General features: G+C 41.5%; 1 protein-coding gene across 1 annotated transcript in view; it reads left to right on the top strand.

The window, feature by feature from the left end:
* The window catches only part of LOC126474757 (leucine-rich repeat-containing protein 15-like), a 151,233-nt gene that overhangs the window by 77,408 nt on the left and 48,240 nt on the right, over window positions 1–25,585 (top strand). Inside the window, exons 2-3 of the mRNA XM_050102234.1 lie at window positions 16,520–16,831; window positions 23,709–23,846. Coding sequence (XP_049958191.1) covers window positions 16,520–16,831; window positions 23,709–23,846 — 450 coding nt within the window. The remainder of the gene's footprint in view (window positions 1–16,519; window positions 16,832–23,708; window positions 23,847–25,585) is intronic.

The raw sequence follows: 25,585 nt of genomic DNA, 5'->3' as shown, positions 1-25,585 counted from the left end.
ACTGTCAACTACTTGTTTATTGAACTATGTAAAGCATTTTATGTGAATATTTGTATAAACTGATTTTTTTGTGTATTTACTGTTTGTGAAATGTTATGAGATTCTTACCTACACCTATTTGACATTGCTGGTGCCATTGATTGAATGGCACTTGTGTAAACTATTATGTAAAATAACATGTATGAAAACATTTGTATTCCTTACTGTATTTTATATATTAGGTTATGGAACGGTCAGTGCAAAGCCAAAATTTATTTAGTGAAGTGATATTTACTTATTAATATTATCTTTTATTTTTTGGACGAATTTGGTGGTATTTTCACCACCAATGCTGGCAAAAATGCCACCAAATTCTGGCCCGTGGAAGAGGGGCATATGAAAGGTAGCTACACTGAGCCACAGCGCCAGAGATTGCGCCAAAGAGTATTATTCAGCCGCCTCCACTGGCAGTTCTTGTCGAGAAGTCGTGGTGGAGAGTGCTTATTGAGAAGTAGCAGTAGGCAGTGCTTGTTGAGATGTTGCAGTAGCGAGTTCTTGTCGAGAAGTCGTAGTAGGCAGTTCTTAACGAGAAGTCGTGGTGGAGAGTGCTAGTTGAGATGTAGCAGTGGAGTCGTTGTAGAGAAGTTCCCATGGAGAGTGCATGTTCAGATGTTGTCATATTGTTTTGATGGGCTAGACACCAGATATTGTTGGATTGGGGATGCTGTAAAGATCAGAGTGTGCTTTTCGACAATATATATGAAGGTAAAAAATTCCTTTTATTTATTATTTCAATGTCTTAAACAATAATGCCTCTTGGTCACAGGTTCAGTCAACAAAGCATCTGGCTCGTGTTCTTGTATTAGACTGTATTTCTGGTTTCCATGTGCAATTATAGTATTTCTGTTAATTTTTTTAATTACTTCAATATAAATGGTATTTAAAATATCTTGTCGTATTGAAGAAGAACCGTGCCAGATGTGTACGTTGAATCACACACACAGAACAGTTAAATTTGTGTTTTGTTGTTTCGTAGGTTTTATAGTTGCTGGGGACTTAATTAATTAATTATGTTAACGGAAATTTCGTTTCATTCTTTGTTGTTGTTCTATGCAGTCAGATTGCGTACAAATACCAGTCAGGGCCAACTGGTTACGAGACTGCGTAACCGGACAGCCAGCGACGAAAATTAAAAAGTATTTGCATTCATTATATAATTAAGCCCCCATGCAAGCTCCACGCGACAGTCGGAGGGATACTCAGCTCGGTATCTGTCTTTCGGAATGAATGACTTCATCTTGGGTAACCTACTACATCAATGTCGCCCGTATTACATGTTCAATAATTTTTATTGTCTCTCCATTTTATCTCTCTGCCTCCACTATCATTGATACTGTAGTATTTACAGCCTGGATATTTTTTTTCTTCTTTCGTCAGAAATAGGAGTAATTCTGCTGTTGTCGATTGTCGTTTCTGTTCGTATGAGCGTACATTAACTCTTGTTCGATTCCGTCTTGTTCTCAGCACATAGGTAAAACTCTCTTGTCTTTCGAATTCCTTTCACCATTTATTTTATGGAGCGTACTGAATACGTCCAATATTCAGTCGCAGCGCAGACCTGTGTCGAAAACTTTTCTGTCTGTATATGGCAAAAATGGGTAGCATTCACGACCTAAAGACATAATCCTGTGTTGTAGATATGTAAATATGTGTATGTGTAATAAGACATGGATATTCATCTTTCTATTTGAACAGACAGCAATGGTGTAATTTGCCTTTGCGCACTTGTACAGCCTTAATTAATCTAGAATTAGGAAGGTGTGGCGACATCAAAGTAGATAAGTTTCACATCAAAGAGATTATCTTGGGAGATATCACAGGCAAGCAAGATAACACGACCTAACAGAACGTATTGCCTCTCAGCGTGAGCAGTTAGTGCTTATTACACAAGATCTGTGCTTCTGAGATTGAAACGAGATAGCAACAATATCTGCCTGGGGTTATCATTTATGTTCTGAGTGAGCAGGTGACCGAGATAAAACATCCGCTAGTGAGAACTTGCAGAAGAATCAGAGTACTTGGGGACAAGGCGACTGTGGTACGGTATTCTTCGAATCTGCGTCGCACGACCTCCTCTCACATGCAGGTTAGTGCGCAAATCAAAATAGCAACGTTCAGGCGCATAATCTGTTGCTGCACAGTGTAAAATTACTGTTATAAATATAGTTGTGGCTCTAATACTTTTAACAATTCAGTTCCTTTCCTAAACTACATATGCAACTCACGATTAAATAAGCGAGAGCGTCTGAAGTTTCTTAGGTTTATGTTTGAAGTAAATTATAAATTTATCTGTCAACATGTGTGGGTAACGAGAAAATCTTGAAAAACTGGAACTGTGCTCAAGGAAGCTTATATTTGATCCATATGTTATAATTTCTGGAAAAGTTGGTATGAACGCCCCGAACTCATCTCTTTGGAACATACAGTTGGTATAGGTATCGTTTTGTGTTAAGTGAAAGATTTTAGGTTAGAGAACAATTAATATTTTTTGCCGAGCTACTAGAAACCCACATTCCGTTTAATTTCAAATATTTTACTACTCGTCAAAATTATTGATATAATGTTGGAATAAATATAGGAATAGCCACAACGTCCAAAGAAGAAAGTAAGACAAAAGTCTGTGGTTTCGATGCACGGACATCCTGGTTATGGGCTCTGGACGCTTCCACTGCGCCACTCTGCTACTTGTAGGCACGGTTCCCCTTCAGTGCCTGACACGAGACACTTGGATGTGTTGTTTGCGTCGCTTTCACGTGCCTAAATTTAATTGTGTAACATCTCCTACAGCTTTCAGCTTGACTTGACTCGACTTTCACTTACAGTCGACGATGAACGTTGGGATCAAATTTACAAATATTGAAGAAAGTGTTCTTTCAGCTAAATTAAATACCTAGAAAAAGGCATCGCCTTTGTTTCTCATTGTAATGTAGCCATACAACATTAACAACAGAAGAGCAATGCATGATGAGACGAGTTCTAAAACGTAAGTAGACACGATGATAAATTGTGGTATAAAAATGTAGTAATAATTGAAATAGTACTGTTTTTACGTGACGCAATAAACGAAAATATGACTTTAATTTCAGAGGAATTATACCTTGCTGAGATAGAGAGTTAACGGCAAAGGTTGTGTGTTACCTTTGACACTACCTCAGTCAGGAGGCGCATAAACACTCTATGTCAGAAAAGATGCGTACGGAAAAATCCATTTACAATATAAGTAGAGCGATTTTAGTTTTCCATTGAAATTTAAAAATGAAAACTTGGTTTCAAAAGTGGTTTTGCCAGCCTATTACATCGTAGTGAGACCGGAGAGAGCTAAATTTATAGAATAAATTGAAGAAAGCAACCTTTGATGCGTGGCACCTTTAGAATCTACATGTCCATTGTGTTCCACACATTGGTACAGGTCATGTAGTATACGTAACACATCAGATTACTAAGAAGCAAAATGACACGTTGGTACTAATTAAATACTACGTTATTTTAGTTTATTAACGGAATACAGACCTCCTTTCATGCTGTAAACTACACAAGATTGTTGAATGTTGTCTCGCTACTGTCATTCATTGAGATTTAAAAAAATGCTATAAAACGTTCCGAAATGTAAAAATTACACTTACACTTCAAGCAAATTATAAATTACGAGCAGCAATGTCATGAGTTTCCTTGAGGCAATATCCCTCTGAAGTATCACAAAAGAACGTCTTACTCGTAACATCTCGCATTGTAAAGATCTGAACAATTGGGCCACAGATCTGCTTTCAGTGTAATGTCTGACATACGTGATGCGCAATTATGCAAGAGGCGTTCGATAAGTAATGCAACACATTTCTTCTCTCTGGCAATTTTGGATGAAAAAATGCGGAATTTGTTGTGAAACGTCGCTAAATATTCCCGCTTCAGCCCCTAAAGCTCGATAGGTGGCGGCACTATATGCAGCTTTCAAAATGAAGTCTGCAACTGACGTGCGTTCCAAGAAGAGAGCTGTCATTGAGTTTCATTTGGCGGGATATCAGAGCATCGCAGATATTCATAGGCGCTTGCAGAATATCTGCTGAGGCCTGGCAGTGAACAAAGGCATGGCGAGTCGATGGGCGAAACGTCTGCCATCATCGCAACAAGGTAGCGCAAATTTGTTCGATCCCCCGAGCGTCTGCCGGCTGCACACAGCTGTGTCTCCTACAATGCTGGAACGTGTAGACCGTCTCAATCGAAGTGATCGACGTGTCAGAGTCAAACATCTAGCCACTCAACTCCACGTCTCTGTTGGTAGTGCTGACAGATTTTTGTCGCCACAAAAACGCAGACGAATTTCTCCTTCCTCATGATAATGCAAGGCCTCACGTAAGTCTCCCCACCAGAGAGCACCTCACAAAACTACATTGGAATGTTCCTTCTAATCCACCGTCCAGCGCGGCTTCCGCAACTTCCATCAGTTTGGCCCAATGAAGGATGCACTCTGCGGGAAGTAGAACGCGGGTGATGAGGAGTTCATAGATGAAGCAAGACGTTGCCTCTGACGTCGACCAGTAGAGTGATACCATGCAGGCATATAGGCCCTCCTAGTAAGTTGGTGTAAGGCTGTCGCATTGAACCGAGATTATTTTGAAAAATAAGACTTTGTAGGCAGAAGACTGGGGAATAATATGGTTTATTGGAGTCCTAAATAAAACCAACTTACTATTTCCCTTGACATTTCTGTTCAAATGCAACATTCTTATACTCAACGTAGTTTTCAGATATTGTGGAAAAAAGGAATAATATCCATTGCCATACAAATTATAAGCTTGTGAGGGCAAAGAAATAACTAGTGGAGACACACGTCAGAAGGTTAACAAAACGTTATTCTAACTAACAGTGCTTGAAGTAAAACGGTCTCCACTGCATTCATAGAGACTCGACGTATCAAATGTTACAGCTTCAAGGAAAGCACGATTTGGATGAAAACTGAGCTGTGAATCTCATTTTAGTACTGGAAGGAAACAACGATAACAGCACTAATCATTCTTTCACAATGCCATGCTCCACTGATCGGAAACCAACTGTTTATCGTTGCTGCTGACTCGCAGTGATGGCAAACAGCTTTTGTTCTTCAAGGTACATAATATAAGAGATAGTCGACGTTCATACCAAATTAAGCACTCTTTGTGAACAACCGTAATTTGTCAGATGTATCACATAACAGCAAACACGACAATGCCTCGCAATTGCTAAATATTTGTGGGAATTGGCAATACGTCCTATTCTCCTCCTCCCCCCTCCGTTTGTCCATCTGCTCCTCCTCCCCTCTGCCTCTGTCCATCACCTTCCCCCTACTCTCCGTCCATCTCTTATCCCATGCTCTCTCCATTCATCTCCTTCTCCCACGTCTCTCTGTCCATATCTTCCATCCCCTTCTTTATATCCGTTTCCTCGCCACTTTTCTGTCCGTCTCCTCCTCTTTTCTCTCTCTGACCTTATTTACTGTTACTGCAAACGGAACCTTGATTGGGCATAGAAGTTAGAATGAATGCGTAAATCAGTTGGAGTCATTAGTACACGGTGCATGGTTTTCATTTACGAAGAGGTTGAATTATAGAGTTAGCCATAAATACAGCTTTCCTGTTTTCTGTTAAAAATAACTGCGAAAAGGAAAACAAAATGGCACATTTTCACAGCGTGGCTTTACATGTTCTTCTCGCAGCCGATTTAAGAGGATGTATTTCTTGTGTACCAAGTCTACGCATCCAGTGTTTTAGACTATAGCCGCGCGGGATTACCCGAGCGGTCTTAGGCGCTGCAGTCATGGACTGTACGGCTGGTCCCGGCGGAAGTTCGAGTCCTCCCTCCGGCATGGGTGTGTATGTTTGTAATTTAGGTTAAGTAGTGTGTAAGCTTAGGGACTGATGACCTTAGCAGTTAATTCCCATAAGATTTCACACACATTTGAACATTTTGTTTTAGACTATACGTTGTCTGGCAGTCAGTCAGTCGGTCGAGAAGGAATTCATCCAACCGAATCGTTCCTTGGATTTGTGTGAACTGAAACAAGGCAATTTCAGTAATAACATAAATTTATGGCCGGCCAGAGTGGCCGAGCGGTTCTAGGCGCTACAGTCTATAACCGCGTGGCCGCTGCGGTCGCAGGTTCGAATCCTGCCTCGGTCATGGATGTGTGTGATGTCCTTAGGTTATTTAGGTTTAAGTAGTTCTAAGTGCTAGGGGACTGATGACCTCAGCAGTTAAGTCCCATAGTGCTCAGAGCCATTTGAACCATTTTGAACACCAATTTATTGAAATGAAATAAACTGGAATTCATTGTTATGAGAACAATTTATTGGTGTTTTTCATGCGTTCGTCGCAACTCTTAGTGACGAACGATATTTTTGTCTGCTCTGATCACTATTTTGTGATCATCCGATGGAATCATTTCTCTTCGAGTGTTGAACAATTTGACCACCCGGTTGTGTTCACGTAAGAGTTATTGTAGTTGTTCAAGACGGTCTCGTTTAACCGCACGTCTGATGGCACAACGCTGACTGATTTCATCATCAGAATTTCCGAGGAAATAAATCTTAAGATATTTGTGATTAGCTTTCACTTGTGGCAACAACGCTCCTGCTAGATGGTAAATTTATCCTCGTAATTTGTCATTGTATCTGTGAAACTGAAGGCAAACTATTGATTTATAAGGTGAAACTCCGTGAATTGTTGATGTTTGTTTGAGCGATGTGCTTGCATATTCCATGTGTGATGCAGTCGCAACAGAATATTCCTTAAAAGTTGGGTTAGAACCTCGTTCTTCGATAATGTTTGCCCCAAATGATATCATTTTTAAGAAACTGTGGCACTTCTGTATACTCTCCAAGAAATACTTCGGTCGAGGTTCTTACCCAGAAAACAATGACGCCAATGAATCTGGATGCGGTTTCAATTGTGGTAATTTGATGTTTCCGCTCACACAACATAATTCTGGCGGTTCGTATCGATACCTCAAACCATTGCAATGTTGTTGTTGTTGTGGTCTTCAGTCCTGAGACTGGTTTGATGCAGCTCTCCATGCTACTCTAGCCTGTGCAAGCTTTTTCATCTCCCAGTACCTACTGCAACCTACATCCTTCTGAATCTGCTTAGTGTATTCATCTCTTGGTCTCCCTCTACGATTTTTACCCTCCACGCTGCCCTCCAATACGAAATTGGTGATCCCTTGATGCCTCAGAACATGTCCTACCAACCGATCCCTTCTTCTGGTCAAGTTGTGCCACAAATTTCTCTTCTCCCCAATCCTATTCAATACTTCCTCATTAGTTATGTGAACTACCCATCTAATCTTCTGCATTCTTCTGTAGCACCACATTTCGAAAGCTTCTATTCTCTTCTTGTCCAAAATATTTATCGTCCATGTTTCACTTCCATACATGGCTACACTCCATACGAATACTTTCAGAAATGACTTCCTGACACTTAAATCAATACTGGATGTTAACAAATTTCTCTTCTTCAGAAACGCTTTCCTTGCCATTGCCAGTCTACGTTTTATACCCTCTCTACTTCGACTATCATCACTTATTCTGCTCCTCAAATAGAAAAACTCATTTACTACTTTAAGCGTCTCATTTCCTAATCTAATTCCCTCAGCATCACCCGACTTAATTAGACTACATTCCATTATCCTTGTTTTGCTTTTGTTGATGTTCATCTTATATCCTCCTTTCAAGACACTGTCCATTCCATTCAACTGCTCTCCCAAGTCTTTTGCTGTCTCTGACAGAATTACAATGTCATCGGCGAACCTCAAAGTTTTTATTTCTTCTCCATGAATTTTAATACCTACTCCGAATTTTTCTTTTGTTTCCTTTACTGCTTGCTCAATATACAGATTGAACAACATCGGGGAGAGGCTACAACCCTGTCTTACTCCCTTCCCAACCACTGCTTCCCTTTCATGTCCCTCGACTCTTATAACTGCTATCTGGTTTCTGTACAAATTGTAAATAGCCTTTCGCTCCCTGTATTTTACCCCTGCCACCTTTAGAATTTGAAAGAGAGTATTCCAGTCAACATTGTCAAAAGCTTTCTCTAAGTCTACAAATGCTAGAAACGTAGGTTTGCCTTTTCTTAATCTTTCTTCTAAGATAAGTCGTAAGGTCAGTATTGCCTCACGTGTTCCAGTGTTTCTACGGAATCCAATCTGATCCTCCCCGAGGTTGGCTTCTACTAGTTTTTCCATTCGTCTGTAAAGAATTCGTGTTAGTATTTTGCAGCTGTGACTTATTAAGCTGATAGTTCGGTAATTTTCACATCTGTCAACACCTGCTTTCTTTGGGATTGGAATTATTATATTCTTCTTCAAGTCTGAGGGTATTCCGCCTGTTTCATACATCTTGCTCACCAGATGGTAGAGTTTTGTCAGGACTGGCTCTCCCACGGCCGTCAGTAGTTCCAATGGAATATTGTCTACTCCGGGGTCCTTGTTTCGACTCAGGTCTTTCAGTGCTCTGTCAAAATCTTCACGCAGTATCGTATCTCCCATTTCATCTTCATCTACATCCTCTTCCATTTCCATAATATTGTTCTCAAGTACATCGCCCTTGTATAGACCCTCTATATACTCCTTCCACCTTTCTGCTTTCCTTTCTTTGCTTAGAACTGGGTTTCCATCTGAGCTCTTGATATTCATACAAGTCGTTCTCTTATCTCCAAAGGTCTCTTTAATTTTTCTGTAGGCGGTATCTATCTTACCCCTAGTGAGATAGGCCTCTACATCCTTACATTTGTCCTCTAGCCATCCCTGCTTAGCCATTTTGCACTTCCTGTCGATCTCATTTTTGAGACGTTTGTATTCCTTTTTGCCTGTTTCACTTACTGCATTTTTATATTTTCTCCTTTCATCAATTAAATTCAATATTTCTTCTGTTACCCAAGGATTTCTACTAGCCCTCGTCTTTTTACCTACTTGATTCTCTGCTGCCTTCACTACTTCATCCCTCAAAGCTACCCATTCTTCTTCTACTGTATTTATTTCCCCCATTCCAGTCAATTGCTCCCTTATGCTCTCCCTGAATCTGTGTACAACCTCTGGTTCTTTTAGTTTATCCAGGTCCCATTCCTTAAATTCCCACCTTTTTGCAGTTTCTTCAGTTTTAATCTACAGGTCATAACCAATAGATTGTGGTCAGAGTCCACATCTGCCCCTGGAAATGTCTTACAATTTAAAACCTGGTTCCTAAATCTCTGTCTTACCATTATATAATCTATCTGATACCTTTTAGTATCTCCAGGGTTCTTCCATGTATACAACCTTCTTTCATGATTCTTAAACCAAGTGTTAGTTATGATTATGTTGTGCTCTGTGCAAAATTCTACCAGGCGGCTTCCTCTTTCATTTCTGTCCCCCAATCCATATTCACCTACTATGTTTCCTTCTCTTCCTTTTCCTACACTCGAATTCCAGTCACCCATGACTATTAAATTTTCGTCTCCCTTCACAATCTGAATAATTTATTTTATTTCTTCATACATTTCTTCAATTTCTTCGTCATCTGCAGAGCTAGTTGGCATATAAACTTGTACTACTGTAGTAGGTGTGGGCTTCGTATCTATCTTGGCCACAATAATGCGTTCACTATGCTGTTTGTAGTAGCTTACCCGCATTCCTATTTTCCTATTCATTATTAAACCTACTCCTGCATTACCCCTATTTGATTTTGTGTTTATAACCCTGTAGTCACCTGACCAGAAGTCTTGTTCCTCCTGCCACCGAACTTCACTAATTCCCACTATATCTAACTTCAACCTATCCATTTCCCTTTTTAAATTTTCTAACCTACCTGCCCGATTAAGGGATCTGACATTCCACGCTCCGATCCGTAGAACGCCAGTTTTCTTTCTCCTGATAACGACATCCTCTTGAGTAGTCCCCGCCCGGAGATCCGAATGAGGGACTATTTTACCTCCGGAATATTTTACCCAAGAGGGCGCCATCATCATGTAATCATACAGTAAAGCTGCATGCCCTCGGGAAAAATTACGGCTGTAGTTTCCCCTTGCTTTCAGCCGTTCGCAGTACCAGCACAGCAAGGCCGTTTTGGTTATTGTTACAAGGCCAGATCAGTCAATCATCCAGACTGTTGCCCTTGCAACTACTGATAAGGCTGCTGCCCCTCTTCAGGAACCACACGTTTGTCTGGCCTCTCAACAGATACCCCTCCGTTGTGGTTGCACCTACGGTACGGCTATCTGTATCGCTGAGGCACGCAAGCCTCCCCACCAACGGCAAGGTCCATGGTTCATGGTTCATTGCAATATTGACAAATATTTTTCAGTCTTCCATACTCGACTAACACATTCGCGGCGTAGTCGACTGTTGGATCGTGTCTGAACGCCAAACATTCAGTTCGAATTGTCGCGTTTGGCCGTCTGTTTTGGGGACGTTCCAAATCATTTTGTGCACAAGCTCTGAGTGAGCCGGCCGGGGTGGCCGAGCGGTTCTAGGCGCTACAGTCTGGAACCGCGCGACCGCTACGGTCGCAGGTTCGAATCCTGCCTCGGGCATGGATGTGTGTGATGTCCTTAGGTTAGTTACGTTTAAGTAGTTCTAAGTTCTAGGTGACTGATGACCTCAGAGTCATTTTTCTAACTGAGTCAGTCGAATTCGACTGTATCGCGTTTGGGGGAATTCTTTTCCGATTTGCCTCCAGACGCTGTTCATTACTCTCATTGAGTCAACGATCATGTAGTTGGCTTGTGGTGCGAGTATGCTGACTGATTTTCGACACCTGTCCAGGAGCTCGTTCTTTTCGTTTACATACAACTTATACTGTGCTATTGATAACCTTATCTTCTCTGTGGATTTGATATCATACGTTGCGTAATTATCGGTGAAGTGCGTTGAATAAAAGGGGGAAATAAGATTTGGGCTTCAACACCCTGTTGCCGAACAGATGGCGCAAATGGAGTACAAGCTCGAAGGGGGGAAGGATACGGAAGTAAATTGACGAAGTTACCATCCAGGATTTTGCTTTAAGGTGTTTGAGGAAGTACATGGGAAAAACTGTGGACTGGCAGATGAGGATTTGAAACTCCGTTCTCCTTAATTCGAATCGAGTATCTTATCCGTTGAGCCACTTCAGTCAGAATATTGTACACATCGTGTGTTGTAACTGACTAACCATCACACTAAGCTGCTTACTGAAGCGCAATTCTTTATTAATATACGGCGATTTCACTACGTAAGTGTTATTAAGAAGACCATGTAGTTGGTAGCCTGACTACTTTTCGAGTACTCCACTACTGATTCTACCACAATATTCCAATTTCAAACGCACTTTTACTCCTTAATTAAAGATTGCGTCTGCCAAATAGTTCTGTTTCACCAGAACTGCAATTCTAGAATCTTAAATAATTTTCGAAATTAATGCTTTCAGCTTTGTGCAACAGAATATTAAACAAAATATTTCAACGACTGTAACGCGACGCATTTCTGGTTAATGTTGTATGTAAAAGCAAATGATCTGCATCTTCAGCATGTCCAAAAGGTAATTAAAACGAAATTAATATTTATTTAATTCGACATGTTTACATAATACTCGTGAAGAATGTATGCTATAGATGACGATAAAACGTGAAAATTATTAGTACAAACAGAGCTGAAGACATCAAATTTAAAGTGTATTCAGTGAACATTCTTACTGTTCACTGATACCGTGTCGTAAATTAACGTTGTAATACGTGTTGCTATCCAGTTTGTTGCCTGGTCCATTTACTTAATAGCTTCTCGGTCCTACTCGTCACCCATCCTCTCCCATGCACCTCTTAATTGCTTTCTGTGTAATCCTCGGTTTCTGAATGGCTTTTGAATTAAAATTTCTTCTCTTACTGCTGTACCTTAAAACTTATAACAAACGCTGATAGTAAAATGTCTCTCTTCAGACGTACCGAAAGCTCATCTCTAACAACACTATATAAATTATCAAAACCCTTCCACGACATTTTTACTTTAGAATTTACTTCTTTTACTGGTAATCCAGTCGTCATCTTCAGCTTTTCTTACCATGGAAACGCATGAGCTAGTTCTATGACAACTCGTTAATTTTCTTTGGATGTGTAGTGGGAGGCATTTTACCGCAAAAGAGTCGGTGATCTGACTTGTTATTTAGAGAAATAAACAATATAGATCACATTTTACTGTTTCCTCAGCTTTAATGATTCCAATAGTAGAACCATTGCTCTGTTTTAGTGTTAAATCCAAATTAGGTAATAACACTTATCATACCGTGATTTATACTACTTTATCCTTTAAATACATTATATGGGTTACTATATTCTTACCAGAAGCGATTTTGAAGCTAGTCTTCAGAGATGTTCCATTTTCTTCCATTAGCTGCTCGTGTTTATCTCCGCTACAAAGGAACAGTTATTCGAAATGGAATTATCACAATTGCAGACTGGTTGATGAATTCATATTTAATTAAGGATTGACTTGTATCGCTTACTGATCTGCTTGCATAAATGTACAAAGCAAAATCGAAAAATCATGTACGTTGGTCATAAAAAAAATTTCATTAGTAAACTTTTACTGGTGGTGTATTTCATAGAAATCAACTACCTTACACAGAAATTCTTCACCTAGAAATTGATTGACTTCACGACAGCGATCTTGAGATCATCGAAATTCCAGACGTCGACCAAACTGATTCTGAGAGGTGCAACAAAGGATAGCACACGCTGGCTGCAATATCAGGATTATAAAGTGTTTGGTCGAAAATTTTACAACTCAAATGACAACCTTATCGTTGGCACGGATTGAGGTAAGAGGACGAGATTTGTAATGGAGGTGGACTATACTTTACAATGGTTCCCCGAGGTTTCAAATCTGCATGTTTCGTCTCAGCATAGTGTCCAACATGAGAAAATTCAAGAGCCAGAGCATCAGTTTTCTATTTTCAGTCAGACCGTACTTTCTGGGCCACATGTTACACAATAACCAGACCACCAATTTTCGATGACTATTAGACCTTTGGTCCATTTGTTGCACTACTTTCGATTAAATCATGCAACAAATGGAACAAAGACCTGATCGAAACCCTGCCAATCATAGCGCTGAATACTGAGTCTTCCACTCAATCTTAACCACACCAGTTCGTCTCGTTGCTGATTCTGCGGAGAACATCGTAATTTCTCATCATTAACTCTAATTTTCACTCTACAGCATCACATCTAAAACTATTCGATTTTTCTAGTTTTTCGGTTTTACCATAGCCCGTGATTTTCTTCCATATAATTCTCTGCTCGAAAAGTACATTGTCAGAAATTTCTTTCTCGGATTAAGGCCAATGTTCGACACCAGTAGACTTATCTTGGCCAAAAAAGCCTCTTTGCATTTGCTGGTCCGATTTTATATCCTCATAGCTTTCTCCTAAAATGTCACTCTTGATTTGTGAGTGGAGGGAAGCATTTTAATTACCACTGACGCTGAGTGTGAATAAAATATACAGTTTATAGTTCTATCCATAATTGGACAGTGGTAATAGTGATTTCTCAATCACACCATTTGAGCAACTTAATAGTTTGAGCCTCCATCATTCACAAGTATGAAGACGAGTGAAAACTAGAAAATTTCAAGTGCAGTTAATACAAGTTCGTGTAATAACTTAGCTGTTCCATATGATGAGATACTGAACTTTGATATCCTCGGGGGTTGTTGCTTCAGAAAGTTCAGAGTCCGTCGATGGTGATGTGCTACTTTTTAAATGAAACATAGTGTGTATCACTTTTCTTGTTTTATATTACAACTTAATATTATATACATTGATTTTAGATACATTTTATAAAGTCTGACAGCTTCCGAATGAGTCACACACAGCTTCCGAAGGGCAATAATCCAGACGCACTGACCGGGTCTCTCAGTGACCGTCCATTTCTTCGACTACTTTATCCGTACTGACTCTGCCTCTGCCCGAGTGGCTCATGCACCACTTCCTTTCATATAAAACAAAACAGTTGCATACAATGTAAAACGTAAGATTTACAAAAGAACAGTTAAAAGTCATTAAATGATTTCAGTTACTTACACCAACAAATTGGCCACAATTTGCCCTACACGTTCTGATATGCAATTTGGAAGAGTTTCCTTAATTTTATGTACAATTACAGTAAGTTTTACAGTACAACCTTTTAAATTACTTAGTTAATTATGAACAAATTACTTTGAATAAGATACTGTAATTGGTGTCAAGGATAGCTCTCAAGTAGAGCTATCATTTTAGATAGTGATAATGAATAAATATAGTACCTTTTCGGAAACAGAGGAGAAGCAAATTTTGAAGCATTTGTGATGCAACATGACTGCACAGTTCACATCACGGCATTGCAAAGTTGAATTATTAAGGAATGGCTTACTCCACTTAGCTAATAATACGCATCGAGTAACATATTAAGGTAAAATTTAATCTGAAATACACTACTGGCCATTAAAATTGCTACCAAAAGTTGACGTGCTACAGACGCGAAATTCAACCGACAGGAAGAAGATGCTGTGATATGGAAATGATTAGCTTTTCAGAGCATTAACACAAGGTTGGCGCCAGTGGCGACACCTACAACGTGCTGACATGAGGAAAGTTTACAACCGATTTCTCATACACAAACACCAGTTGGCCGGCGTTGCCTGGTGAAACGTCGTTGTGATACCTCATGTAAGGAGGAGAAATGCGTACCATCACGTTTCCGACTTCGATAAAGGTCGGATTGTACCCTATCGCGATTGCGGTTTATCGTATCGCGACATTGCTGCTCGCGTTAGTCGATATCCAATGACTGTTGGCAGAATATGGAATCGGTGGGTTCAGGAGGGTAATACGGAGCGCCGTGCTGGATCCCAACGGCCTCGTATCACTAGCAGCGGAGATGACAGGCATCTTATCCGCACGGCTGTAACGGATCGTGCAGCCACGCCTCGATCCCTGAGTCAACAGATGGCGACGTTAGCAAGAGAACAACCATCTGCACGAAAAGTTCGATGACGTTTGCAGCAGCATGGACTGTGAGCTCGGAGACCATGGCTGCGGTTACCCTTGATGCTGTATAACAGGCAGGAGTGCATGCGATGGTGTACTCAACGACGAACCTGGGCGCACGAATGGCGAAACGTCATTTTTTCGGATGAATCCAGGTTCTTTTTATAGCATCATCATTGTCGCATTCGTACTTGGCGACATCGCGGTGAACGCACATTGGAAGCGTGTAATCGCCATACTAGCGTATCACCCGGCGTGATGGTATGGCGTGCCATTGGTTACACGTCTCGGTCACTTCTTGTTCGCATTGACGGCACTTTGAACAGTGGACGTTACAATTCAGATGTGTTACGACCTGTGGCTGTACCCTTCATTCGATCCCTGCGAAACCCTACATTTAAGCAGGATAATGCGCGACCGCGTGTTGCAGGTCCTGTAGGGGCCTTTCTCGTTACAGAAAATGTTCTACTGCTGCCCTGGCCAGCACATTCTCCAGATCTCTCACCAACTTAAAATGTCTGATCGATGGTGGCCGAGCAACTGGCTCGTCACAATACGCCAGTCACTACTCTTGATGAACTGTGGTATCGTGTTGAAGCTCCATGGGCAGCTGTACCTGTGCACGCCATCCAAGCTCTGTTTGACTCAATGCCCAGGCGTATCAAGGCCGTTATTACGGCCAGAGGTGGTTGTTCTGGGTACTGATTTCTCAGGATCTATGCACGCAAATTGCGTGAAAATGTAGTCACACATCAGTTCTAGTATAATATATTTGTCCAATGAATACCCGTTAATCATATGCATTGCTCCTTGGTGTAGCAATTTTAATGGCCAGTAGTGTAGTAAACTCATAGCAGTATAAAGTCCAGAAAGTTAAATTACTTTTGAATGCATTATGGGAACAGCAGTGATCAATGTCTTGTAAATAATTACTATTGTAAACAGTCTTGATCACGATTTATTTAACAAGGTGACCGGTTTCGACCACTACTGTGGTCATCTTCAGACCATTGAGTAGGAACCCCTTTCTGTTGGAGAATCACAACTCCAACAGAAAGGGGTTCCTACTCAATGGTCTGAAGATGACCACAGTAGTGGTCGAAACCGGTCACCTTGTTAAATAAATCGTGATCAAGACTGTTTATAATAGTAATTATTTACAGAAAGTTAAAGAATAGAGTTAAAATTACCTCTTCAGAGAATGTTGGCATGAGATAGGAATTTCCGGTCGGAATTTGAACGTAGTCCCATTTCACTCCGTAGTGTGTCAGTTCGCTACGAAGGTAGTTTCCTTGTTTGGACGATACATAATCAAACAACTATTGGATCAATACAGTGTGTTCTATGGCTTCGGTAACAATCAACAGTTGTCTCTGCATCCATGCAAGCTTGTACTGAGTTGAAGTCTTTTAAATACAGAAAATATCTCTTACTTTACGTGTAAGCCTCACATTGACGCCCCAGTCCACCCGCCACTGCAGGTGACGCTGCTGTTGTGCTGCGCCCTGGCTCTGGCCGCGCCTCCCCTGGCGCAGTGGGACGAGTGCCGCTGCTCACTGGGTCCCTCTGGTAGGGACCAGGTGGCAGACTGCGACGACCAGCAGATCGGCGACCAGCTGCCGGACTGCCTGCCCGCCAACGTCACCATCCTCCGGCTGTCTGGCAACCTCATCACTCAGCTCGACAACACGACGTTCGCCGCGCTGCCGGACCTGGTGCGCGTCGAGCTCCACATGAACCAAATCGCCACTGTTGCCGTCGACACTTTCGTCAACAACCCGGCAGTCATACAGGTATACACTCCCTCATATGCTGCTGCGACTGATCAATACGTTTACACTCACTCAGGTTAACCAAATACACTATCTGATACAAAGTAATCGGACAATCCTATGTAACTACACTCCTGGAAATGGAAAAAAGAACACATTGACACCGGTGTGTCAGACCCACCATACTTGCTCCGGACACTGCGAGAGGGCTGTACAAGCAATGATCACACGCACGGCACAGCGGACACACCAGGAACCGCGGTGTTGGCCGTCGAATGGCGCTAGCTGCGCAGCATTTGTGCACCGCCGCCGTCAGTGTCAGCCAGTTTGCCGTGGCATACGGAGCTCCATCGCAGTCTTTAACACTGGTAGCATGCCGCGACAGCGTGGACGTGAACCGTATGTGCAGTTGACGGACTTTGAGCGAGGGCGTATAGTGGGCATGTGGGAGGCCGGGTGGACGTACCGCCGAATTGCTTAACACGTGGGGCGTGAGGTCTCCACAGTACATCGATGTTGTCGCCAGTGGTCGGCGGAAGGTGCACGTGCCCGTCGACCTGGGACCGGACCGCAGCGACGCACGGATGCACGCCAAGACCGTAGGATCCTACGCAGTGCCGTAGGGGACCGCACCGCCACTTCCCAGCAAATTAGGACACTGTTGCTCCTGGGGTATCGGCGAAGACACAACCGTCTCCATGAAGCTGGGCTACGGTCCCGTAAACCGTTAGGCCGTCTTCCGCTCACGCCCCAACATCGTGCAGCCCGCCTCCAGTGGTGTCGCGGCAGGCGTGAATGGAGGGACGAATGGAGACGTGTCGCTTCTGCTTTGGTGCCAATGATGGTCGTATGCGTGTTTGGCGCCGTGCAGGTGAGCGCCACAATCAGGACTGCATACGGCCGAGGCACACAAGGCCAACACCCGGCATCATGGTGTGGGGAGCGATCTCCTACACTGGCCGTACACCACTGGTGATCGTCGAGGGGACACTGAATAGTGCACGGTACATCCAAACCGTCATCGAACCCATCGTTCTACCATTCCTAGACCGGCAAGGGAACTTGCTGTTCCAACAGGACAATGCACGTCCGCATGTATCCCGTGCCACCCAACGTGCTCCAGAAGGTGTAAGTCAACTACCCTGGCCAGCAAGATCTCCGGATCTGTCCCCCATTGAGCATGTTTGGGACTGGATGAAGCGTCGTCTCACGCGGTCTGCACTTCCAGCACGAACGCTGATCCAACTGAGGCGCCAGGTGGAAATGGCATGGCAAGCCGTTCCACAGGACTACATCCAGCATCTCTACGATCGTCTCCATGGGAGAATAGCAGCCTGCATTGCTGCGAAAGGTGGATATACACTGTACTAGTGCCGACATTGTGCATGCTCTGTTGCCTGTGTCTATGTGCCTGTGGTTCTGTCAGTATGATCATGTGATGTATCTGACCCCAGGAATGTGTCAATAAAGTTTCCCCTTCCTGGGACAATGAATTCACGGTGTTCCTATTTCAATTTCCAGGAGTGTAGTTATTGTCCACTAGACCCGTCAGTATAAAAGGAGTTAAGGGAGTATGGTGTTGTCAGCAGACTGGTTGGTTGGCTGATTCGGGGGAAGGGACCAAACAGCGAGATCACCGATCCCATCAGATTAGGGAAGTATGGGCCATGCCAATTCCCAGGAAAAACCTAGATGACCGGTCGTGGGTTTTGAACAGTCGTCCTAAATTCGAGTCCAGTGCGCTAACCATTGCACCATCTCGCTCGCTTTGTCAGCAGAGAAGTGGTAACACCGGAATAGTTCGGTCAGGAGAGCCCAATGATTTTGAACATGTACTAATCACTGGATGTCATCTGAGTAACAAATCCATCAGAAACACTTCAACTCTTCAAAGGCTGGACTGGCGGCGATGTGACTGAACTGGAAACGCGAAGAAACAACCACAGCTACATCAAGAGCAAGCAGGTCTCATGCACTTGCGGCCAGATACCGTCTAGCACTGTGGAGGGAGATTGTACAAAGTCACAGGAAATCAAAGTAAGAAATCACAAGTGAGTTTCACTATGCTATCAGCAGTCCACTTAGCAGAATGGCTGCGCGTAAGGCGCTAGTCCGAACGGTGTACAGTGACCTAGCATCTCCTCAAAAGCCAGGTATTTCTAAGTGCTACGCAACGCTTGAGGTAGTGTAAGCGGAAACGCCGCTAGATAGTTAATGACTGGAAACGAGCGATTTGTGGTGATGTATCACTCTCTACCCATCGATGGAAGAGTCTGGGTTTGGCGAATACCTGGAGAAGGTTGCCTTTCATCATGTACAGCACCTACAGTGTAATATGGAGGAGATGCCGTAGCGGTATGCGGAACATCTTCGTAGTTATGACGTAGTTCCATTACTGCGCTTAAGAAATCCCTAAATGCCGAAAGATGTGAACACACATCTGAAATGGACTGATATGTACAGAGGCCTCATGTTCCAGATGCAACGTCTTTAGAATGAGTTAGTGCTTCTTCGTTCCAGACTCGAGCGTTCAACATTACTGCCATCTCTGGTATCACTTCTTGAGGAACATGGACTGTCATGCCCGCATAAAGGCGAACTGTTCTACTTCCCATAATTATAGCTACTAATAGTTGTCCGAATATTTTTGATCAGATAGTGTGTTTATTAGAAATATTTAACGGTTGGACTGTGATAGAATTCTTTGTTTTTTCCAACGGTCTTCTCATGATTTGATGCGCAATTTATGCCAACGTGTTATTGTAGAGTAGTGCCAGATACTTACACTTATTTGTTTCCGCGCGGGATTAGCCGAGCGGTCTTAGGCGCTGCATTTATTGACTGTGCGGCTGTTCCCGGCGGAGGTTCGAGTCCTCGGTCATGGGTGTGTGTGTTTGTCCTTATGATAATTTAGGTCATGTAGTGTGTAAGCTTAGGGACTGATGACCTTAACAGTTAAGTCCCATAAGATTTCACACACATTTGAACATTTTTGAACTTATTTGTTGTATATATCCTAGAACGTGTCTAGTCCATCATTTGTAGCCATCTACGGCCCCATCCGTTACAATGAAAGTCCTATATCTCTTAACAAATGGCCTATTATCCTGTCCTTTCTTCTAGCCAGAGAAGCTCCTCATTTCTCATCAATGAAACTTTCTCAACGGGATTTAGCGTACAGATCGATACTACGGATTAGTGCAGAGCCCGATACCTGCGTATTTTTCCAATTTATAGCTTGAATTTTCGCGATTTTCACATTCTTACACTACCGCTCATTAATTTCAATATACCCAATAAATGACACCTAGCTCTCTGTAGGTAAGGTCTAATACCGTGGGTACAGTTGAGGAAGCAAAGGAATAGTACAACAGTTGTACACATGTGATTTTTGTATGTGTTCATCGACATACAATAGTATCCATCAATTTTTGTACATAAATCTTACGTACCTATCTTATATGACTGTTTACCTATTTGCCGACAGACGCCGCATTTGGTGCACCTATCTTGTTCCCGCTAATGACGTGACGTCCGACACGAACGGCAAGCATTGCTACGATACATAACATATGGTTCCTGCCCGTCAGTTCCTTCGTGACGTTGAAGTGTGCACATCGCTAGTATGGCCCCACGAGTGGAGGTATCCACAGAAAAACGTGCTGCAATTGTAACTCTTAGCCAAGCAGGTTTATCTACTCGCCAAATTGTGAAACAGGGTAGTGTGTCTATAGGGGGAGTGCAATACACCCTTCATCACCAAAAGATAACAGGTAGCAATGAGGACATACCACGCCCAGGACTACCTCGTAAAACAACTAAGAGTTATGACAGATATATCAGAATTACCAGGAAGAGAAACAGATTCAAAACAGCGCCTCAAATTAGTGTAGAATTGGTAGAAATTAACGCGACAACAATATTTGTTGCAACAGTAAAAAGGGGGCTGCCTGAAGCCGGCTTGAAACGATGTGCCACAGCAAGAAAACCCCTTCTAATGCCCATAAATAAACAGAAGAGACTTGAATGGGCTAGAAAACATCGTAATTGGAGTGGGCGAAGGTGTCATTCATCGATGAATCGACTTTCGAGATTTTTGGAACCAGAAGGAGAATATTTCTTCGACGATTTGCAGGGAAAAGGGTAGCCCAGCAGCATGTTCTACCTACAGTTTAACACGGTGGAGGTTCTCTTATGGTTTGGGGATGTTTTGCCGGGATAGAGTTGGTGATATTGTGAAAATAAGATGTCTGGATCAGAAGGAGTACCACCACATACTTCAGTATCATGCAGTACGAAGTGGACTGCGCTGAATAGGGAAAGGGTTCACCATACCCAGGATAATGACCCAAAACATTGGTCAGCATACTGTACGAACTACATTGCATCAAAGTAAAAACAGAAAGTACTGAATAATATGGCATGGCCGTCCCAAAGCCCCCATTGTAATCCCATTGAAATGGTCTGGGATGAAGTGGACAGACGTATCAGGGAAGTTAATATATCCAGCAAGGAACATCTCTGGAATATTGTTGAGGATGTGTGGAATCATATAGATTTACGATACCTACAAAAACTGATTGACCGCATGGTTCAAATGGCTCTGAGCACTATGGGACTTAACTTCTGAGGTCATCAGTCCCCTAGAACTTAGAACTACTTAAACCTAACTATCCTAAGGACATCGCACACATCCATTCCCAAGGGAGGATTCGAACCTGCGACCGTAGCGGTCGCGCAGTTCCAGACTGTAGTGCCTAGAACCCCTCGGCCACTCCGGCCGACGATTGACCGCATGCCTCGAGTTTATGAGGCAGTCATTAAATCCAAAAGAGGATACTTTGACGGAAGTAAAATATGATGATTGTGATTATATTATATACGCGGAAGTTAATATAATTATTTTTTGAGAGAAATAATGTTTGATTTTTGTTGTAAATCTCAAATAGATTCTGATCAGCGGATTTTTTTCACTTGATAACTGCACTTGGTAAATTGAAAAGTTAATGTCACATAAAAATTCGCAAAAGAGAGAGAGAGGGTAGGGAGGAATGATTTCCCCGTAAAAAATGTTTGTAATAGTAAACTGTGTACAGTTATACATAATGAAATGTGACAAAGGACAATACAAGTAACAAAGTTTATAAAATAATTATATCCAACCCATACGAAAAAGATAACGCATATGTATCAGAAGGGTCAGGTATATAAAAGACTATGATATGAAAAATAAAAATGAATGCTGGAACTGTCATATAAAAATGTTAGTTTATGTAAAACTCATAGCAACTGAATTTCCAACAAAATGAAAAACTGGAATTTTGTGAGACTAATCGCGGCAGGGACCGCATGTCTCCACTGCCAGTATTCTCAATATTGTCTCGCACACAATACCAGTATGTCTTAATCTGATCACAGTATTGTCTTTAGTATTGTAATGGTTGGCATTATGTTATGGCATAGACCAAGAATGGGAAATCAAGAAGGTGTTATTAATACTATGGGAAACTTTTGAAGCATTAAAGAAGATTTATATTTTTGAAAAGGTAAGCAGAACTAGTTTTTCATTAGTCTTCGTAATAATAAGATTTTCGTTTCCAACCACCCATGTGATGCAACTTACGTTTTCGGAATAGGAAAAGCAAAAATCACGAAACAAAATAAGATGAAGTTTTTCTTTAAATATTGCATGATTTAATGATGATTTTGGAGACTAACAATTCACAGTCCTCTCAGTTTTTCACTATCCTTCTGTAACGCAACATTTCAGACTCTTCAATTGTCTTCTTATCTAGTTTTCACCCGAGGAAGAGATTTTTGTAAGAAAGTTATTCCCACATTCAACGAAATTTGTAGCCATGGGTGCAACTGTATATAACACGCTACCTCTAACGCATTGAGGAGTGCCTGAGTAGCAACAAACAGATGAGGGGAGCCTTAGAGCATAAGGCATTGACTTTTTTCAAGAAATCAAATGTGCCATCCTTCAGGAAAACGACTAGCACATAGGACGAGAAAGCTACACGCCTCATCCGAAGAATGATACGCTGTTTTCCTGTATGCCACGTTTGCCTTACATTTCCTCCATCGGACATGTAGAGGTATGGTTGCTCTGAAACTTTATCGTCACCGTAATCCAGCAACCACTGTTGATGGTTTTTGAACTTTTATACCAATCATTTGAAAGGACACGTATGCAGGCTTCCTCTGATTCCATGCTACGACTCGAAAAAAAACAACATGCAGGACTTGACACCACACTGAATTTCTGAGACCTGAAACCATTTACAATTATGTATTGCTACATTTTCATTAAAATACCTTTTTGATTGTTCTTTCACGAGTTGAGAGGTAGAGGCCAGTAGCAAACCGATCGTAATTCTGTATGTATAGCACTGACAATCATTAAATTATTTCATCCAAGTTATAATCATAATTGTTTGTATTTTAACATACTTAATCCACGGTATGAAGTTCTTGCAGACAGCCGGCCGGTGTGGCCGTTCGGTTCTAGGCGCTACAGTGTGCAACCGCGTGACTGCTACGGTCGCAGGTTCGAATCCTGTCTCGGGCGTGCATGTGTGTGATGTCCTTAGGTTAGTTAGGTTTAAGTCGTTCTAAGTTCTAGGGGACTGATGACCACAGATGTTAAGTCCCATAGTGCTCAGAGCCATTTGAACCATTTTTCTTGCAGAAATTTTTATCCTGCTACACATTTCAATTTTCGTGGATGTTAGTCTGCAATTCTGTAACCAGAATATTAAACATGTGCCAACCCATTCCTGGATGTAAAACATCAGTAATAGTTTCAAAATTAATTCGCTTTGTGAAATTTCGTAGAATATTAAGAGAGATTGTTTTATTGGGCTGATGGCTCACATAAATGGTTCCTGAACAGGTTTTCCTCAACATCAACAACCTCACGGAGCTACTTCCCGGCACATTCTCGTACACACCACTTCTCAACTCGCTCTACATCGACTACAACAACCTTACGCAGCTCGATGGCAGCATTTTTCACAACAACACCGAACTGGTGAGTTATTTCCGTATGGCAATGAGTTTTGTACGATTATGGTTTATGAAATATCAATTCAACTATTAAATTTTAAGGTGATTCAGCATTACCTCATTATTCTTTGTTCCAGTGTGAAGTCTGTTTACGAAGATACGATTATCTCACTTATAAAAATATTTACTGTTATTTGTGAGGTAATCATGAACTTCCGACAGTCGGTAACGTTCTTATTAGAACGTCCACATACTATAAGTACTAAGGAGGAATAATAATAATAACAATTATTGTTATTATTATTATTATTATTATTATTATTATAACTGATGATTGGTATGTATGTATAACAATAATAATAATAATAATAATAATAATAATCGACTGGAAACCCAAGCTCGAAGTTCAACTGGAACTGAAAATCAAAAGCTTGGGACTTGCTTTAAGCATGAAAGAGCATACATTAAATAACCAGAGGATCAAAGAGTCTCCTAGCTAGCCCCATCATAGAAGTTTATTATACTTTTTCCACTTTTTGTGTGCTGCAGTCTGTTTCTGAAAGTACAGAAATTACAAAAATTTTCCAGCTGTGAAAAAGTTGCTAGGTACAACATGCTCATGTACCTAGGAACAAATTCTGTTGAAATTTTAAATTTTTGTAGTCGATAAGGTCTGTCGTTATTGTATTTTTTAGTCTGTCAGTTACGTAAGTATCATTAATCACTAAGTGGAATAAAATTACGGAGAAATGTTATCAAAAACCAGATACCAAGTTATAAAAATTTGAAATACCAGCTGTTGGCAACTAACAAAAATTTTCATTTTCAGTTCAGGGAAAATTGTTAAGATATAAAGAAATTCGGTTCATATGCAAGTTTCAGATCTTCCAAGGCAGAAGACGTTCTTTCGCTTCAAAGTACAATGAGGTGTGCGACCGGCGAAATATGGCTTAATTGTACACTTCTTATGTAGGTGACTGTAAAAATAAATGGGATTTTACTCGCCATAAATTAACAATATATTAATACATTTCACAGCAATTAATTGTGTAGAACGCGGAATATTTAGAAATGTTGCGTAAAACACAACTTCATGTTTAACGACAAACAGATCTGTAGAAACTGCCGGAAATTACGTATGGCGGTCTCTGGTGCGCATACACTCATGTGATTCTGGAATCAGTTGTATACTGAAACACTGACAAGGAAAATGCATCTGTTTCTAGGTAAATTACTTAACTTGTACAACATTCTCACTATCTAATAAAAATGTATAGGGTTATAAAGAGGAAAATTGAAGAAAATTTTAGAGATTCTAAAGCAATAAAAAACTGCACCAGGAAAATCGAAAGAAACGAGGCCAGGATAATCCAACGTAGGCAAAACACAATCAGAGGCAGTTCTACCAGAGCCTGAATCAGAAAGAGACAAAAAACCAGAGGCAGATGTAAGAATCCAGTACTGGAAAGATGTCTGAGAAACTGAAAAAGGCAACAAAACTCCTAGGTGGATAATGGCCTCTGAAAATAAATTTTCTTAAAGACCATAATGCAACAGCTGGGCATAACACCTGAAATGGTTGAGTAAAGAGTGAAGAAATTCAAGAATTTGACACCCCTGACAGCGATCAACAGCAAGGCTTGTAGCTCAAATGCCTGACCAGCACGCATGCGAAAATGGTTGAACAGTTTAAAGCAGTGTTACAGACAGGGAACATCACTGAATGGCTAACATCTGGAAAAACGTGTTTACTGCAGGTGGACC

Source organism: Schistocerca serialis, chromosome 4 (assembly GCF_023864345.2).
Source record: "Schistocerca serialis cubense isolate TAMUIC-IGC-003099 chromosome 4, iqSchSeri2.2, whole genome shotgun sequence".
In the NCBI taxonomy this organism is placed as follows: Eukaryota; Metazoa; Arthropoda; class Insecta; order Orthoptera; family Acrididae; genus Schistocerca; species Schistocerca serialis.
Note: the sequence above shows the minus strand (reverse complement) of the source record. Positions and strands in the feature narration are given on the sequence as shown.